Source organism: Microtus ochrogaster, linkage group LG4 (genome assembly GCF_000317375.1).
Source record: "Microtus ochrogaster isolate Prairie Vole_2 linkage group LG4, MicOch1.0, whole genome shotgun sequence".
Lineage (NCBI taxonomy): Eukaryota > Metazoa > Chordata > Mammalia > Rodentia > Cricetidae > Microtus > Microtus ochrogaster.
In genome coordinates, this window is record NC_022030.1 from 48,821,363 (window position 1) to 48,836,118 (window position 14,756).

General features: G+C 43.7%; 2 protein-coding genes across 15 annotated transcripts in view; one reads left to right on the plus strand and one right to left on the minus strand.

Annotated features, from left to right (window-relative positions):
- The window catches only part of Fbxo36 (F-box protein 36), a 72,055-nt gene extending 69,407 nt beyond the window's left edge, over positions 1 to 2,648 (minus strand). The window contains exon 1 of one of the 3 annotated variants that reach the window (XM_026786087.1): positions 2,394 to 2,648. In XM_026786087.1, the coding sequence (XP_026641888.1) occupies positions 2,394 to 2,489 (96 nt within the window). In that variant the 5' untranslated portion in view covers positions 2,490 to 2,648. The remainder of the gene's footprint in view (positions 1 to 2,393) is intronic. The other 2 variants (XM_005361509.2, XM_005361510.2) reach the window with 2 other exon arrangements.
- A 101-nt stretch (positions 2,649 to 2,749) lies between these two features.
- Positions 2,750 to 14,756, plus strand: part of Trip12 (thyroid hormone receptor interactor 12) — a 125,186-nt gene continuing 113,179 nt past the window's right edge. For 3 of the 12 annotated variants that reach the window (XM_013351650.2, XM_026786083.1, XM_013351654.2), the window contains exon 1: positions 2,751 to 3,125. The gene's annotated coding sequence lies outside the window, so the exon portion shown is untranslated. Of the gene's footprint in view, positions 3,126 to 3,616; positions 3,736 to 3,848; positions 3,952 to 14,756 lie in introns of those variants that run through there. The other 9 variants (XM_013351653.2, XM_026786084.1, XM_013351655.2 and 6 more) reach the window with 7 other exon arrangements.

The following is a 14,756-nucleotide window of genomic DNA, read 5'->3' on the forward strand; positions in this document are numbered from 1 at the left end:
TCACAGATATCCGCCTGCCTCTTCCTCCCAAGTGCTGGGATTAAAGGCGTGCGCCACCACCGCCCAGCCACTATTACTAGTTTAAAGAACAGAGGTTTATCTGTTAATGAAAAAGGATTTCTTTTTTTTTCTTTTTTGGTTTTTCGAGACAGGGTTTCTCTGTAGCTTTGGAGCCTGACCTGGAACTAGCTCTCATAGCCCAGGTTGGCCTTGAACTCACAGAGATCCTCAGAGTGCTGGGATTAAAGGCGTGCGCCACCACCTGCTGGGCTCAAAAAAGGATTTCTTTCTTTCCTTGCAGCCCTTCTTCCTTTCTTCCTCTTCTTTTAAGAATGTCAGGCATTGTGGTTCATGTCTGTAATAATCCTAGCCCTTGGGAGGCAGAGGCAGAAAGATCAGGAATTCAGAACAGTCTGGGCCACAGGATACTCTGTCTTCAAAATGAAAACGAAAGTTAAGAATATTTTGGGTAGTTTTCACATAGCAGATTAATTAGAGGATGGCATATAGACAGATATTCCCAATTCACCGAGATTTAAGACACCCCTGGGGGTAAGGCTGAGTGAGGGTGAGGGAGAGAAACCCTCCTGTGACACCAGACCTTCAAGGAAAAAAATGTCCAAAAGAACAATTTTAAAGATGCAGTCAGTCATACAAAGAGTGAAGAATTATTAGGATCATAGATCTTAAAGCTAATACGGATGGGGGAGATCTAGCTCAGTAGTAAAATTGTCTAGCAAGCAGAAGGCCTTGGGTTCTACCCATCACAGAGCCAATGAGAAAAAAAAGGAAAACAAAGTAACACCAAACCACCCAACGAAACCCTCATCTCAGGGTTAGAGAGATGGCTCCATGGTTAAGAGCTCTAATTGCTCTTCCAGAGGACCTGGGTTCAAATTCTAGCACCTACATGGCAGCTCATAACGACCTGTAACTCCAAGATCTGAAACCCTCACACAGGAGAAAAAGTCATAGGACTATGAAAGAAATGACTTGAAATGGAGACTGGGATTAAGAAAACAAAAAGACTCTTCTAGAACAGCATGGACAGAACACCAATGTACATAAAATAATATTTTAAAAAACCAGAACAAACAAAAAAACAAACAAAACCCTCACCTCTCAAGGTTGGTGCATTGCCTAACTCAAGAGGCAGAGGAGGTGGATTTCTCTAAGTTCAGGGCCAGCTCGGTATACACATTGAGTTCCAGGCCATCCAGGGCTATATAGTGAGACCCTGTCTCAAACCAAAAACAAAGAAACCAAACCAACACCAACTTCACATATAAACCCAACCAAAACCTTCAAAATCTTTACTGTCAAATTCTTAATAAGTTAAAATAATTAAAAACAGACAGGCTATTACATTTGCAGGATTATTAGGTATAATGCATGCATCATTACTGTTTTACAGGTTAAAAGAAATATTAATTCATGACGCTTTTGTTTGACGGCTCCTGGAACAAAGATAGACGGGATAATCTACACCAAGACCCAAACTAATACAAGTTTTTAAACGTAATTTTATAAGAATATGGCCTATTAAGATTTGGGGGTACATGAACAGCTTAATGATTGGATAAGCTCGGCCAGGAATCTGCAGTGTTCTCAGTGGAGGCCCAGATCAACCAGAGTAACTCGTGGCACAATATATTATCCAAAGTCTACCCTTGACAACCAAAACACTTGGAAGAAAAAAAGGCCCCCGGGGTTACTTTACTCCAGCGATAACATAATCCTCGTTCTTATTGTTGTGGAGCAGATGTCATTATGGGTGGAGCTGATGAGCGGAGCAGCTGAAACATTTTTGTTGTTCCCCCCCCCCCCCACTTTCAAAGGGATAGAAGGGGCTCCAGTAAGGTAAGGAAAGAACGTTCAGTCAGTCATTCCTGTTAGAAAGAGGAATTTTGATGTGGTAATTGTAGAGGCCACCTTGAGGTTCTTAAAAAAAAAAATCCCCCAGGATTAAGTCCTACCCTGGAAGAGACCGTCCCTTTCTCCCCCTGCCGGTTCCTCCTTGGGACACTTGGCTGAGTCTTTCTTTCCCTCCTTCCCACGCTGAGGTGAGGCGGCACGCAAGCAGGGACGCCTGCTTTTCTCTGGCGCGCGGAGGGAACGCAGCGGGTAGGAATCCGGGAGGTAGGAAGGGAAGCGGTCGGCATTGGGGGAGGGGGACGGCAAGGAAGGCTCGCCAGGGACAAGACGGCCTCGGGGAGAGAACCGGCTCTCAGGCCGCGGAGCAGAGGTGACGAGGGGAGATCTCTCGCTGTGAGCTGAGACGCGGCGCTTCCGGCAGGCCACGGTGGCTGTTTGCCTGGAGCGGGCCTCATCGCGGGTCCCGGCCGGGCGGGGAAGGGGGTCAGGAGAGACAGGAACCCGCGGCTCGCACTTGCCTGAGTCCGAGTGACCAACAACTGGTAATAGTCTTTGCTCGGCGCCGGGCCTTGTCCTACAATTTCAAACAGGGTCTCCGGCAGCCACGACGCCATCTTGGGACGCCACCGCCGTCGCTAAGACAACCAGGAAGGGGCGGGGCTTGACAGGGGTCAGGGGGCCGCAGCCCCAGTTTAAAGCGAAGCCCGCTTTTTGAGTTGGCACTGGGGGTTTTAACTTGGTGTGGTGGTTTCCTTGACCAGGGGTCACGAGGAGCCCTGCTTTGTGAATTTTTTACAATCAGGTCCTGGGCTGACCCGAAGTGGAATTTAGTTCCTGCTAGCGCGGAGGGGCGGGGGTGACCCCAGCGGAGGGATACCAAGTGGAGTGCCACAGTCCCCTTCCTGGTCCCTTGAAGGGATCGGAAGGAGACTCGAGGCTGCTCGCGTAGCGGAGCCGAGCGCTGGGGAGGGAGGGGCGATATGTTGGGCTGTAAATAGGTGGCGGGGCTGGTCCTGCGGAAGATCCCGCAGGCCGGGGCCTTAGGGCAAAGTAGTCCCCTGCTGGAGCCGAGCGGGCGGGGAGGGAGGCGGCGCGGGCGGAGGCGCACGGTGGAGCGGTGCTGCGGCTCAGCTGATAATTGAAGGGACGACAAGCCGCCACCACCGACGCCGCTGGGGGGGGTGGGGGGAACCCGTGGAAGTTGCCGTCGCGCCACCGAGTCCGGACCGGAGACTTTGGGGCCTAACTAGGTAATTGGGACGCCGTTCGGGGCGGCGGGATTGGGCCTTGGGGGTGGAGGGAGGCGATGAGGAGGCCTGGGAAGCCTGCGCCGAAAGTCCCCAGCAGCCCGCTCGTGTCATCGTGGCGACGCGGCTCTCGGCCCGACTTGCCGCCGGTGGCGGAGGGGCCGCGGAAGGACCAGCCCGAGGCTGACGGGTGAGGCGCTCGAGCGAGCCCTGCGGCCTCAGGAGCCGGGCCTGACTGGCTTGGGGTGTGTGGGGGAGCGCTGGGTCCCCCCCCCCCCCCGCTCTGGCCTCCCGCGATGAGGAAGGCCCTAGGCGGAACCTGGGTAGGGCGTGCGGGTCTGGGGGAGCCCAGCGGGGGGCGGGAGGGGACCGGAAGTGGTCTTTGGAGCCCGGAGGGCGTCTAGGAAGAGAGAAAGTGGGGGGCCGGAAGTGCAGGTGGGGGCGTGAAGACGGCAAAGGGTTCCCCGGAAATGGGACGGGGGGCCCGGAAACAGGGAAAGGGAGGTTTTGGGCTGTGGATGGCCCGGAAATGGAAACTAAGGAGCTGCTCGAGTGACAACTGTTGGGAGGCAAGGGTCTGAGGAGGGAGAGGCGGGAGTGACTTTGGGCCGCGGTAAGGGTCTTCCTGTTGAGGAGGACGGTTGGGGGCGGGCGAGCCCGGGCGAGCCAGCGCGGGGAGGAGGGCGGCTTTTCCAGCCGGGGAAGTCGAGGCTGAGGGAGAAACGACGACGTGCCCGTCGGGCTGGCAGGGGCCGCGGGAGAGGCCGAGAAACTTGGCGGAGGGAAGCAGCATCCTCGGAGAAGACCAGCAGGGGCATAGGACGCAGAGGTTAACCGGGGCCCGGGAGAGGGAGGTGGGCCGATTGTCATCCCGATCGTATTAACATTCAAAGCGAGTCAGGCGATTAATATATGTGGATTACATAAAACCTATTACACGTTTGTCCGTCAGTTCATCTCTTCCTTGTGATCAGCGAGTGCGTTTCTGGTTAGGGAAACAAGTTCCAGGGATGTTCAGAAAACGAAGGTTTTAAGACCCAGCCTCCTGCCGTTCACTTCCTCGGGAATAGCAGATAACCTTAATTAGTTAGAACGGAGAAACATTACTAGAATTAAAAAGAAAGAAAATGCAGATGGGGGTGGTGGTGGCTAAATTACACCTTGTGACTATAGGTGGACGGGAGGGGACTGATTACCTCTGAGGTGAAGAGAGGAACAGCAAGGGGCGGCTTCCCACCCTTCCAGCAGATTGGTTTCTGTTACTACGTTTTGTTTTTTTCTGGGAGAGGCTTTAGCTGTAGCTTCTTGCCGGGGTGCTGGGTTTTTTTTTAGTGTCCTCGCTCCGTTAATTGGGGGCGGGAATGTTACTAGGTAATCGTGGGGGTGGGGGGGGCGGGGGTGGGGATGGGGGGCGGTTGATAGCGCACTCTGTTCCGAGTGGTCTAACCGCTCTCCTGTCTCCCTAGTTTGAGCTCGCGATCTGGCCTGGGCTGCCAAATCACCCGATCTTCAGGCTTTCATCGGTTTGTAGGCCTTGTAGTGGTGTCTTTTTTAAAACTTACTCTTTTTCTTGATTCTAGATATTTTTAGCATTAAAATTTTTAAAGACTTGGCAAGTTGAGAGTTAGAATCTCATCTCTTAAAAACAACAAAAATACGTGGTAGAAAGTTGAAAGAGCTTTTATTGAATAGGGTAAAAAACTGATGCGGGGAACAAAGGTCTTAGTTGTGTTAGAAAAAGGCAAGAGGCCTGTATATGAGGCCTTGTTTGTGTCGCATTTGGAGTTATTACAAACTTAGGGATAATAAATTGTGGAGGGCAATACAGAGGCCTATTTTCTTAAGCTTATGCAGCTACTTCAGTATTAAATCTTAAGACAGTATTGACTTTACTCCTTGTTTCATGTTTAGTCCAAGACCTGGTATGGTTTTCCACTTGGTTGCTGCTGGGCTTTGTATATGACTGCTTGTCTAGGACTGTACCAATACAATAATTGCAAAGCTCTTTTATTGTTTCCATCTGCTTCACTGTTTCAGGGTTGTGAGAAGTGTTTAAGTGTGCTCAGCTGACATTCCGTTGTTCTCTGATCAGGCATTTTGTTTTAGCTTTTCGAATACTTTCTAGAAGTTTGAGAACTCTTGGCAGTTCCAGAAAGTGCTTTTGTAAAATTAGAAAATATTGCCAGGCCTTCCTTGCCTTTAATCCTAGCGCTGGGGAGGTGGAGGCAGGCGGATCTTGAGTTTGGTCTACAAAGTGAGTTCCAGGAAAGCCAGAACTGTTGCACAGAGATACCCTGTCTTGAACAAACCAAAATAAAATTAAAAAATTAATGTTTTTTATTTTAATCAATAAAATTATTTATTTCCAAGATATTTTATTCAAGCTCCCAAAACAACTGAGTTATTTTTGTTTTGAATTGCTGAAATAAAGCCAAATTAAAGTTTGAAAGCAAATGACTTTCATTTAGTTAGAGCTTAAATCAGTGCAGACTTTACAACCAAGACTTCGGTCCCAGTTTTGAAGGGTCTGCTAGGTCATCCCCCTCAGTCTTGTTCTCTCCCTTTGCTTCAGTCTTTCTGTCTCTGAATCATCCGTACTGGGACTGTCTATGCTGTTCTAGAAGAGTATTTGTTTTCTTAATCCTAGTCTCCATTTCAAGTCATTTCTTTCATAGTCCTATGACTTTTTGTCCTGCAATGTTTGGGTACCACTACAGTTACTATCTCTTTAACATCTTTCTTAAAACATCACTGTCTACACTTGAGAATACTTTTTAAGTGTGTTATGTTCCTTTAAGGTATTCTTTTTTTCTTCTTGCAGTGCGAACCTCACTTTTCCATGTACTCTGTAACCTTTACCTTCGAGCACATCATGTGAAGGGCATCAACTGAAGCTATTTATTTTAATTTTTTTCTGAGACAGGGTTTCTCTGTGTAACAGTTCTGGCTGTCCTGGGACTCGCTCTGTAGACCAGGCTGGCCTCAGATCTCAGAGATCTGCCTGATTCTGCCTCCTGTTTGCTGGGATTAAAGCTGTATGCCACCACTGCCTGGCAGTATTTAGTGGTGTTTTTTGTTTTTTTGTTTGTTTGGTTGGTTTTCTTTTTCTTTTCTTTTTTTTCTGATTTTTCAAGATAGGGTTTTTCTGTAGCTTTGGAGCCTGTCCTGGAACTAGCTCTTGTAGACTAGGCTGTCCTCAAACTCACAAAAAGGCCCGCCTGCCTCTGCCTCCCGAATGGTGGGATTAAAGCCGTCCACCATCACTGCCCAGCGCAGTATTTAGTTTTTAAGACAGGGTTTTTCCCTCTATAGCTCTGGCTGTCCTGGAACACAAGCAGATCTGCTGGTCTCTGGAATTAATGATCTTGAAAGGGGAGTACATTTTGGAGTGCTATTTATTTTTATTCAAATTATAATGTGTTACCTGGTTAAAGTTTTATGGTTCTATTTTAGTTTTGAAAAATCTTGGGGCTGGAGAGATGGCTCAGTGGTTAGGACCATTGCCTGCTCTTCCAAAGGTCCTGAGTTCAATTCCCAGCAACCACATGGTGGCTCACAACCATCTGTAATGAGGTCTGGTGACCTCGTCTGGCCAGCAGACATATACACAAACAGAATATTGTATACATAATAAATAAATAAATATTTAAAAAAAACAAAAAGAGAAAAATAAGTATTTTTTACTTTATTTGTATGGGTGTTTTACCTTCATGTATGCTTGTTTGTCATTTGTGTGCTTGGTCCCCACTGAGGCCAGAAGAAGGCATCGGATCCCTTGGAACTGGAATTATAGACAGTTGTGAGCCATAGAGTAGGGGCTGGGAATCCCTATTCTCTGGAAAAGTAGCCAGTGCTCTGAATTGATGAACCTTCTCTCTAACCCCTTATTCTGTTTAAAGAGACATCTCTTAGAGAAGACACATTACTGAATTGAAAGTTGATGTTAACAGTATTGATGTGACTTTAAACTAGGTCCCTTAATCTACTCCATTTTATCGCTAATATGTGAATAGGCAGTATTTTCCACCAGGTGACTTTGGAAACCCAGAAAATATAATTAGTGGAAAAAAAATCCAGTCGCTCAAGAAGGATGTTCATATTAGAAAATTATGGTAGATGTTAGTAGGTCTTAAGTAAGGCAGAGTTGATAGAGTTATAAACTACTAATTGATTGGTAGTGAAACTTAAGCCCAAGTTCAGTATTAAAGTGGAAAAAAAAAAGCAAGTTTTATCTAGGTTTGCATTAACATTCCTGCTACTTGATGTATGTCCCACAGCTAAACTTGTTAATCCTATTTAGAGAAATGTGTGCCTTTTTTTTTTTGCTTTTATAAATAATTTTATTGCAACACACACAAATATTTGTATGTGAGCCTTTTTTTAAAGTTTATTTTGAGTGTGTTTTACCTGCATGTGTGTATGTGTACAACATGCTATTTATACCTGCTACCTACAAAGGCCAGAAAAATGTTTTGGATCCCTTGGGACTGGAGCTACCATGTGGATACTAGGAGTTGAATCTGGGCCCAGACAGTGGTGTTGCATGCCTTTAATCCCAGCACTTGGGAGGCAGAGGCTGGTGGATCTCTGAGTTTGAGACCAGCCTGGTCTACAGAGTGAGTTCCAGGACAGGTTCCAAAGCTACAGAGAAATCTTTATAAAACAAAAAACAAAACAAACAAACAAAAGGATAAGTGCTCTTAACTGCTGAGCCATCTCTACAGGGCACCTTGTTTGCACATTTTTATTACTGACAGAATTTGTACTTTTTCTGGTTTGTGGCTCTCACATAACTTTTTTCTTGTGTCTCATTTAGCCCAGCTTGGAACTCTGTATTGATGATGACCTTAACCTACTGATCTCCGGTGTCCACCTCAGGTGCTCTGATTCCCAGCTGACTTTTTAGTGTTAAGGGAAGTGGTTTTGTAGACTTTTTTTTGTTTGTTTGTTTCTCTGTTGCTTTGGTGCTTGTCCTGGAACTGTCTTGTAGACCAGGCTGGTTCACAGAGATCTGCCTGCCTCTGCCTCCCAAGTGTTGGGATTAAAGGCATGTACCACTGTTCGGCTGTCTTGTAGAATCTTAGGGAGTTTTGTTTTTTTTTTTTTTTTAAAGATTCAGTTTTCATCTATCTTATGTATAGAGTGCTCTGTTTGCACATATGCCTGCATGATAGAAAAGAGCATCAGATCCCATTATAGAGGATGGTGAGCTACCCTGTAGCTAGGAATTGAATTTGGAACCTCTAGAAGAGCAGCCAGTGCTTTTAACTACTGAGCCATCTCTCTAGACCTCTAGGGAACTTTTAATTTCCCCCAAGTGGATCAGTATAGGGCAAGGATGAGCAAATGTGGTAGTTTTATTTATTTTTATTTGCACAGTTAATTAATTTTTGAGACAGGGTCTCATGTAACCAGGAAGGCCTCTGACTCATGATCTTCCTTTTTGTATTATAGGCATTTCTGCCACACTGGCCTTATGGAGGTAATTTGATGGCTCAGGTTTCTTTCAGATATCAATTTGGCTTACATTTTTCTTTCATTCAAACCTAGTACTAAGCATCTACTATATACACAGTAGCCAGAGGAGGTAACAAACTTCGCTTTACCCCTTTACACTCCCCCCAGGATTTATCTACTAACAGCTCTGACTGTCTTGGAACTTGTAGACCAGGCTGACCTGAACTCAGAGATCCATCTCTGCTTCCCAATCCCTGGGGATAAAAAGGTGTGCACCACCACCACTGCCCACCCTTTCAACTGATATTTTAAAAGCTATCTTCTGCCTTTTTTATTTCTTGGCTATCTGTATATGGCTTATTTTTGTGTTATAATGGAGTACTTGTTGATGTGTTGCTTTTGTTTTCCCCCAATGCATTCTAGACTTCTGAGGGCAATTATTTTAGATCATTATAGTATGCATGAAGATGCATTTGAAGAGTAATGATAGCCAGCAGTCTTCTGCTTTGAAGGTTTCTTTGCTCTGTCCAGTAGATTTTTTATTTATTGCTCTACATGTCTTGGTTAGAGGTCAACTTTCTGGAATCAGTTTGCTTCGTACACCTTTATGTGGGTCCTGGGTATCAAACTCAGGTACACTGGTTTGTGTAACTAGCACCCTTAACCTGCAAAATCTGACCCCAACATTCTTGAGAATGTTTCCTGTGGTTTGATAGTGGTTTTGGTCCCTTTCTATTTCCACTAACAGATTTTTCACTGAGGTAACAGGTTAGATGTGTCACCTCTGTGGCTCGGTATCAAGACAATAGATTTTTTTTTTATTGCTTGCGTATTGCATTAATTATTTTAAGTCAGGGTCCAAGATGTGTAGCCCTGTATAGCCAGATTTGTATTTTATTATCCTCTTTTGTCTCTGAGCCGGCTCTGCCTCTTATAGTCTAAATTGCAGTTAATCATACTAGGAAAAAAGTAGGCTGTTACAATAAGTCTAATGTGTAGATTGTATAATTTTGGTGTTTGTAGGTTTTTTTTTTTTTGTTTGTTTTTTTAGACAGGGTTTTTCTGTGTAGTTTTGGAGCCTGTCCTGGAACTCACTCTGTAGACCAGGCTGGCCTTGAAGTCACAGAGATCCAACTGCCTCTGTCTCCTGAGTCCTGGGATTAAAGGCGTAAAACACGGCTGCATGGTGTGTTTGTAATTTTTAACAGGTGATCTAAGTTTTGTGAACTAGTAGTTCTTTACTTTAGCTACCTGTGCTCCACGTTTATCTTTGGAGTAAATGTTTTTCCCTGAGGCCATTTAGATTTTGATTTTCTTGGTGGTTCTTTTAGTTTCATTGGCCAGAAGAAAAATGAATTTATGATTGAAGTTTATCTACTTTGAGTGTGGGGAATCTTGGTGATAGTTTCCTGGTTTTGCTTAATTTAGGAAGGCGTTCTAATATAGTTGTGCATGGTTTTTAGTCCCAGGAAGAGGCATGAGGATCTCTGAGTTACAGCCTGGTCTACATAGCGAATCTAGGATAGCCAGTGCTACATAGTGAGACCCTATCTTAAAAATAATGGAGAGGTGTGTTTTAGCTGGGCATTGTGACTCATGCCTATAAACTCAGCACCTGGGAGGCCCAGAGTCAGGAGGTCAAGGCTAGCCTGGGATACATGATTAAACACTGTCTTGGGAGAAATCATCTAGTTAGCTGCTTGTGCTGTTCTTAGTTTTTAGTAGTAAACAACATTTTTTGTTTTTGTGTATTGATAACAGGTTTTCTCTGTGTAGCCCTGGCTGTCCTGGAACTTACTCTGTAGAACAGGATGGCTTCGAACTGCGTCTCCCTCTCAAGTGCTGGGATTAAAGGTGTGTGCCACCACAGCCTGGCAATGAAACTTTGGAGACTGGGCCTTTTCGTTTGCATGCACACATGTGGAACTGTGGTTGCTGGGAAATGAACTCAGGACCCCTGGAAGAACAGCTAGTGTTCTTAATCATTGAGACTTTTCTTTAGCCACAATAATAGATATTTTTTAAAAAATGTTTATTGAAGTCTGAACTTCGATGTACATACTTCATTTAATCCTAGCATTGTGGAGAGGTAGAGGAAGGCAGATCCTGAGTTCAGCACCATCTGGTAAGTACTTAAAAGTTCCAGTTCAGAAAAGGCCTATTTCAGAGAAGAAAGTTTGTTGAAGGAAACAAACCTTGTAGGAACAAGATACTTTATGCATTATTAATGTAAAATGACTTGCTTGGAGACAAGGTCTTATATAGTTAAACCAATCTCAAAATATCCAACTTCTTGCTTCCCAAAGTGCTGAGATTATACAAGTATATTACCTCGTAGCCTGGCTGATGAGTACACATTTAGAGACTATAAGTTGAAATCATATGTACTAAACAGTCTGGTGTGATGGTGGTGCAAGCCTTTAATCCTTTAATTCCAGCACTCAGGAGGCAGAGGCGGGCTGATCTCTTGAGTTTGAGGCCTGGTCTTCAGATAAGTTCCAGGACAGCCTGGGCTACACAGTGAAACCTTGGTGGGGGGAAGGGGTGGGAATCCTGGGCAGTTGTATATTATTCTTTAATTGTCCATATTTGCATATAGTAGTTGGTTTTTATTTTTGAAATGATGCTCTTGCTATGTAGCACATACTATAGTTTTGATACCACTAGGTCAGGCCTAATAATTTATTTAAAGCCACAGTAATGTTTTGGTATGTTGCAAAAACTTAATTTCCTCCACCAATTTATGTTAATAACTCATCATTTTAGTTCTTTAATTTTTAGAGGGATGCATTTGTTTCTGTAAATATGGTAGTGTTGCCATACATGGATTTTTATAGCTTTTTTCAAACTGAAGTATAGCAGACTTTCTTTTGTGCCACCAACTAGCTCCCAAATTATGACATAGATACATTATTAGTTATGAATGTTTGGCCTTACCTTAGGATCATTTTGTGCTAGCTGTTTTAATTTAAATTAACCTGTTTCTCTTCATCTAAGTCTCAGAGCTTTTTTTTTTTTTTTTTTTTTTTTAACCCCACGAGACAGGGTTTCTCTGTACTTTTGGAGCCTGTCCTGGAATTTGCTCTGTAGATTAGACTGTCCTCAAATGCACAGAGATCCGCTTGTCTTCTTCCTCCTGAGTGCTGGGGTTAAAGGTATGCATCACCACTGCCCGACTGTCTCTGGTTTTTTCTTTTCTTTTTTTGGTTTTCAAGACAGGGTTTCTCTGTAACAGCCCTAGCTGCCTGGAGCTAGCTCTTTTTTTTTTTTTTGATTTTCTAGACAGGGTTTCTCTGTGGCTTTGGAACCTGTCCTAGAACTTGCTCTGTAGACCAGGCTGGTCTCGAACTCACAGAGATCCGCCTGCCTCTGCCTCCTAAGTGCTGGGATTAAAGGCGTGCGCCACCACCGCCTGGCTGGAGCTAGCTCTTGTTGAGCAGGCTGGCCTCAAACTTAAAGAGATCCACTTCTGCGTCCAGAGTGCTGGGGTTAAAGATGTGCACCACTACCGCCCTGTGTCTCAGGGCTTTTTAACCTTTCTTTTATTCTGTATGTCCTACTCTGTGTCTGTCTTTCTCCCTCTTTTTCTTTTTCTCCTAGCCTAGATTCCACCTCCTACTTATTCTCTCTGCCCTCCAGCACTACCTATTCCTGTACTGTCTAGCTATTAGCCATTCAGCTTTTTATTAGATCAGCCAGGTGCCTTAGGTAGGCAAGGTGAAAAAGCAACACATCTTTATGTAATTAAACAAATGCAGCATAAACAAATGTAACAAACCTAACTTTCCACAACGCTGATCTATAAATGAGCCTTCAAGATTTGAATTAGGACATTTCAGTGTGTACTTAATCATCTCTTTGGCTGTCATAATTATTGACTTCTACCCTGACTTAAATTCCTGCTCACTGTACTGTGGGCGGTACTCTGAATAAATATATGTACCTTGTGCTGTCTTAAGATGAACCCAATTTGAAGGTCTTATCATGGTAAACATCTAATGGTCTGGAAATTCCAAGTGAGTTCTCACAGTCCATCTGAAATTCACTGTTTTAACTTAAGCATCTTTGTGTCTTTAGAGACAGGTTCAGAAAGATCATGTGGAGCACCCCTTTTTTAGTTTTTCCTCCCAAACTAAGTGTTTGTAGTTGTCTTGTAAACAGAAATGCACAAGCATGTTGATCTGCCTTTAATATTACATTAGTTTTGTTGTTGTTGTTTCTGCTTTGTGTTCTTGGAACTTACAAGTGTCCTTGCTCATTTTTATTTTGTCCTCCATCATGTGTCTTTTGTAATGTGTATGTATACTTCTAATAGCTTCTGTAAATTTTTAGTCTTCATTTTCTTCCTTTCTGTAGGGTTCATTCGATTTTATATAATTAGTTCTTTGCTGCTTAACTTATCCTGCCCCCCTTGGTTCTGGGGACAGAGCCTAGGGATTGCTTTCTCTAGGCAAGTGCTCTACCACTCAGGGATCAGAGATTTTTTTTTTTTACTACCACTCTCAGCTGTTTGAACTTTTCTAAAGTCGATAGCTAGTGTAGGAGATGAATTCTTTCAGTTAGACTTATTAAGATCAGCTACCTAGTTTTTCTTTTTGGGAGTGGTGAAAAAGGATCTCATGTAGCCCAGCCTGACCTGAAATTTCTATATGGATGACTTTGACCTTCTGTCTCCAGGTTCTGGTGATTGGATTACAGACATGTACCACCATACTCAACAAAATTAAATGCTTAAGAAATTTAAAAAAAATTTTTGTATATGAATGTTTTGATTTCATGTGTTTGTCTACTAGTGTATACCTGGTACTCATGAGGTCAGAAGAGGATGTTAGAACCCGTGGAACTAGAGTTGATGGTTGTGAGCCATCATGTGGGTGTTGAGGACTGAATCTAGGTCTGCAAGAGCAACAAGTGTTCTTGACCACTGAGCCATCTCTTCAGTACCAAATCAGGAACTTGTATGAATGTTTTCTTTTTAAGATAGGGAAGAAAGCTCTCCTGATCCTCCTACCTCCACTTCAGTGTTAAGATTATTGGTATGAATCACCATGGTTTATTTGTTGCTTTGGATTGAAATCTCAATGGTTTTGTGCATGCTGAGTAAGTACCAACTGAACTACACTCCCAGCTCACTATTACGGAATTGTTAAGGTACAAGATAGCTTTGGTAAATTGATCCAAATTTAATGTTAGTAGCTTGTTATTTTTTTTCTTTTCTTTTTTACTAGATGATAGTTTACCAGTATATATTTACCCATTCCTTTCTCTTTGCCAGTATTGCTGGGAGGAATATGAAAAGCACTTAATCAGTTCTTGGAGCTTTGTTATATATATTTCACGTAGTTGACCCAGGAGCTGTTTGGACATGTCTGGCTGAATATATACTTAGTACATATGAAGTTCTAGGTTTAATTTTTTTTAGTGTATGAATGGTCTGCATGTATTTCTACATGCCAGAAGAGGGTATCAGATCCTATTAAAGATGGTTGTGAGCCACCATGTAGTTGCTGGAAATTGAACTTAGAACCTCTGGAAGAGCAGCCAGCGCTTTTAACTGTTGAGTCATCTCTTCAACCCTTAAGGTTTAGGTTTAGTTGCCAGCACCCCAAACCCCTCCCCAAATAAAAAAACAAAATAATTATATAGGAATACAGTATTCTCCCCTCACCTCCATGCATGGTTTTTCTATATAGCCCAGGCTGTCTGTTCTGGAACTCACTTTGTAGACCAGGCTGGCCTTGAGCTCAGAGATTTACCCACCTATGCCTCCTGAGTGCTGGGATTAAAGGTACACACCACCATTGTCTGGCTGGAATACAGTATTTATCGTAGAGCAGTGTTCTATAGGTATTCTAAAAGGCATATTTTCTTCTGCATTTAGAAATCTGGACATAAGAATTTTACAAGAGGCTTATGCCCATAATTCCAGCATTCGCATTTGCAGGATAATTGTTGTAAATTCAGGGTAAGTCTGGGCTATATAGTCAGTTCGAGGGTAATTTATGGTACAGAGACAGACCCTGTCTTCTTTCTTTTTTTAAATATTTATTTATTTATTATGTATACAATAGTCTGTCTGTGGGTATGCCTGCAGGCCAGAAGAGGGCACCAGACCCCATTACAGATGGTTGTGAGCCACCATGTGGTTGCTGGGAATTGAACTCAGGACCTTTGGAA